At 60.0% G+C, this 4,209-nt stretch overlaps 1 protein-coding gene across 1 annotated transcript in view; it reads left to right on the forward strand.

Moving 5' to 3' along the window:
• Positions 1–82: 82 nt before the first annotated feature.
• The window catches only part of LOC121660619 (lysine-specific demethylase 5C-like), a 9,764-nt gene continuing 5,637 nt past the window's right edge, over positions 83–4,209 (forward strand). Inside the window, exons 1-4 of the mRNA XM_042020025.1 lie at positions 83–301; positions 373–492; positions 2,110–2,304; positions 3,805–3,986. Of these exons, the coding sequence (XP_041875959.1) occupies positions 107–301; positions 373–492; positions 2,110–2,304; positions 3,805–3,986 (692 nt within the window). The 5' untranslated portion in view covers positions 83–106. The remainder of the gene's footprint in view (positions 302–372; positions 493–2,109; positions 2,305–3,804; positions 3,987–4,209) is intronic.

Here is a 4,209-nt window from a genome sequence, read left to right on the forward strand (position 1 = left end):
TGAGGAGGTTTTTGGGGTGGCATAGGGGGGTTTTGGGGTGGTAGAGGATGGGATGAGGAGGTTTTTGGGGTGGCATAGGGAGGTTTTTGGGGTGGTAGAGGGTGGGATGAGGAGGTTTTTGGGGTGTCCCATCCCCAGGGGCGAGCCCAAGACGTGGTACGGGGTCCCGTCGTTCGCGGCCGAGCACCTGGAGGAGGTGATGAAGAAGCTGACGCCGGAGCTGTTCGAGAGCCAGCCCGACCTCCTGCACCAGCTCGTCACCCTCATGAACCCCAACACGCTCATGGCCCACGGCGTCCCCGTGAGTTGGGGGTGTCCCCTGGCCCCTCCTGGCCCTGTCAGCCCCCGCTGACCCCGGTTGTGTCCCCCCAGGTGGTCCGGACCAACCAATGCGCCGGCGAGTTCGTCATCACCTTCCCCCGCGCCTACCACAGCGGCTTCAACCAGGGCTACAACTTCGCCGAGGCCGTCAACTTCTGCACGGCCGACTGGGTGAGCCCTGGGGGCTCTGGAATACCCGGGGGGGGCACAGAATGTCTGGGGGAACGAACAGAAAAAAACCTGAGGAATGCAGAAAAAGAAATCAAGGGAAACGGGGAAATCTGTGGGTGGAAGCCTTGAAGGAACAGCAGGAGAACCTCAAATCCAGGAGGACACAGAATGTACCGGGAGGGGCTCTGAAATATCTGTGGGGGCACAGAGTTATCTGTGGGGCTCAACGAGAAAAACCTCGTGGAAAACAGTAAAATTTGGGGGTGGAAGCTCTGGAAGAACAACAGGAGAAGCCAAAAGTCAGCACTGGGGGTCCCAGCTGGGTTCAGGGCTGTTTCCCCAGCTGGGTTTGGGGCCGTGTTTAGGGGTGCCCCCGGTTTTGGGGAGCCCCCTGACACCCCATGCAGCTCCCTGCAAAGAGGCAGTCCATCGAGCACTACCTGGTCCAGGGTTAGGGTTAGGTTTAGGGTTAGGTTTAGGGTTAGGTTTAGGGTTAGGTTCTCCAGGTTTGAGGGATCAGCACTGGGTGGTCCCAGCTGGGTTTGGGGCTGTGTTTAGGGTTAGGTTTTGTTAGGGTTAGGGTTAGTTTTAGGGTTAGGTTATGGTTGGATTAGGGTTAGGTTGGGGTTAGGTTCCCCAGGTTTGAGGGATCAGCCCTAGGGGTGCTCGAGCACTGCCCAGGTCAGGGTTAGGTTTAGGGTTAGGTTAGGGTTAGGTTCCCCAGGTCTGAGGGATCACCACTGGGGGTGGTCCCAGCTGGGTTTCAGGCTGTGTTTAGGGGTCCCCCTGGTTTTGGGGAGCCCCCTGGCACTTCCCACAGCTCCCCGTGGGTGGGCGTTGCATCGAGCATTACCTGGTCCAGGGTTAGGGTTAGATTTAGGGTTAGGGTTCGGGTTTGGGTTAAGGTTAGGTTAGGGTTAGGTTAGGGTTAGGTTCCCCAGGTCTGAGGGATCAGCACTGGGGGTGCTCCCAGCTGGGTTTGGGGCTGTGTTTAGGGTTTAGGTTAGGGTTTAGGTTAGGGTTAGGTTTAGGGTTTAGGTTAGGTTTAGGGTTTAGGTTAGGTTTAGGGTTTAGGTTTAGGGTTTGGCTTAGGGTTAGGTTTAGGGTTAGGTTTAGGGTTTAGGTTAGGTTTAGGTTTAGGTTTAGGGTTTAGGTTGGGGTTAGGTTTAGGTTAGGTTTAGGGTTAGGTTTAGGTTTAGGTTATGGTTAGGTTCTCCAGATTTGCGGGATCAGCACTGGGCGCTCCTGGCTGGGTTTGGGGCTGTGTTTAGGTGTGCCCCCGGTTTTGGGGAGCCCCCACCACCCCGTGCAGCTCCCTTCAGGTAGGCAGTGCATTGAGCTCTGCCCAGTTCAGGATTAGGGTTAGGTTCGGGTTAGGGTCAGAACTGGAGGTGCTCCTAGCTGGGTTTGGGGTTTTGTTTAGGGTGCCCCCAGTTTTGGGGAGCTTCCTGACACCCCCCACAGCTCCCTGCAGGCCGGCAGTGCATCGAGCACTGCTCAGTTCAGGATTGGGGTTAGGTTAGGGTTAGGGTCAGAACTGGGGGTGCTCCCAGCTGGGTTTGGGGCTGTGTTTAGGGGTGCCTCTGGTTTTGGGGAGCCCCCTGACACCCCGTGCAGCTCCCTGCAGGCAGGCAGTGCATCGAGCACTACCGGCGCCTGCGCCGCTACTGCGTCTTCTCGCACGAGGAGCTCATCTGCAAGATGGCCGCGAGCCCCGAGAAGCTGGACCTGAACCTGGCGGCCGCCGTGCACAAGGAGATGTTCGTGCTCGTGCAGGAGGAGCGCAAGCTGCGCAAGGCCCTGCTGGAGAAGGTGGGGGCACCCCGAGAAACGGGGGGTGGGGGGTGCCCTGAAAAATGGGGGGGTACAGAGGGGCAGGGGGAGCTGCGGTTCGGGGGTGAGGGTCGTGTTTGTGCCCCCCTCAGGGGGGTTATGGAGGGGTTGGGGATGCTTAGGGCACCCCAGAAGCTCTGGGTAAGGGGTGAGGGTCATGTTTGGCCCCCTCAGGGGGGTTATGGAGGGGTTGAGGGTGATGGGGGAACCCCAAAAGCTCTGGGGAGGGGGTGAGGGTCATGTTTGGCCCCCTCAGGGGGGTTATGGAGGGGTTGGGGGTGCAGGGGGAACCCCGAAAGGTTTAGAGGTGTCTGGGGGCTGTGTTTGTGCCTCCTCACGGGGGTACAGAGGGGGTGAGGAGGACCCAAAATGCTTTAGGAGGGTCTGAGGGTCATGTTCGTGCCCCCCCCAGGGGGTCACAGAGGGGTTGGTGGTGCTGGGGGCACCCCAGAAGCTCTGGGGAGGGGGGACCTGAGGGTCGTGTTTGGTCCCCCTAGGGGGGGGGGTTATGGAGGGGTTGGAACTGCTGGGGTTCCGAAGGTTTTAGGGTGTCCTGAGGGTTGTGTTTGTGTCTCTCTGGGGGGTTACAGAGGTGCTGAGGGGACCCCAAAAGCTCCGTGGGGAGCAGGGTGAGGGTCAGCTGGGGGGTCACAGGTTGGGGCTGCTGGGGGACCCCAAAAGCTCCGTGCGGGGGTCTGAGGGACATTCCTGTGCCCTCCCAGGGCATCACAGAGATGGAACAGGAGAGGTTGGAGCTGCTGGGAGGAGTCTGAGAGAATTTTAGTTCCCTTTAGGGGATCAGGAAGGGGTTGGGGGTGCTGGGGGCACCCCAGATGCTCCTGGAGGGGGTCTGAGGGACATTTCGATGCATCCCCCAGGGCATCATGGAGGGGTTTGGGGTACTAGGACGAGTCTGAGAGAATTTTAGTCCCCCTCAGGGGATTGCAGGGGGGTTGGGGGTGCTGGGGGCAACCCAGAAACTCCTGGGGAGGGGTCTGGTGTCTGTTTTTTTGCCCCCCCCAGGGCATCACGGAGGTGGAGCAGGGGGGGTTGGAGCTGCTGGGAGGAGTCTGAGAGAATTTTAGTTCCCCTCAGGGGATCAGGAAGGGGTTGGGGGTGCTGGGGGCACCCCAGAAGCTCTGTGGGGGGGTCTGAGGGACATTTCTATGCATCCCCCAGGGGATCATGGAGGGGTTTGGGGTACTAGGACAAGTCTGAGAGAACTTTAGTTCCCCTTAGGGGGTCAGGAAGGGGTTGGGGGTGCTGGGGGCACCCCAGAGGCTCCTGGGGAGGGGTCTGATGTCCATTTTTTTGCCCCCCCAGGGCATCACAGAGGTGAAGCAGGAGGGGTTGGAGCTCCTGGGACGAGTCTGAGAGAATTTTAGTTCCCCTCAGGGGATCAGGAAGGGGTTGGGGGTGCTGGGGGCACCCCAGAAGCTCCTGGGGAGGGGTCTGATGTCCATTTTTCTGTCCCCCCAGGGCATCACGGAGGCGGAGCGCGAGGCCTTCGAGCTGCTGCCGGACGATGAGCGCCAGTGTGACAAGTGCAAGACCACGTGTTTCCTGTCAGCCCTGGCCTGCTACGACTGTCCCCAGGGCCTCGTCTGCCTCTACCACATGGACGACCTCTGCAAGTGCCCCCGCAGCAAGCAGTACCTCAGGTGGGGGGGCTGTGCTCCTGAGGGGGCCACGGGGGTGGTTTGGGGAGGCTGGGGCCTTGATGTGCCCCAGGGTGGTTTAGGGGGGCTGTGGGAGGGGATGGGAGTTGGGTTTGGGGGGCTGATGTGCCCTTGAATGGGATGTGGGGATGTTTTAGGGAGAGTGGAGGTGTCTATGTGCCCCTGGAAGGGGATGTGGGGGTGGTTTGGAGGGGATGAGGGGGCT

The sequence above is a fragment of the Corvus kubaryi genome, unplaced genomic scaffold, assembly GCF_017639235.1.
Source record: "Corvus kubaryi isolate FWS band 111438036 unplaced genomic scaffold, C.kubaryi_AGA036_p1.0 36685, whole genome shotgun sequence".
In the NCBI taxonomy this organism is placed as follows: domain Eukaryota; kingdom Metazoa; phylum Chordata; class Aves; order Passeriformes; family Corvidae; genus Corvus; species Corvus kubaryi.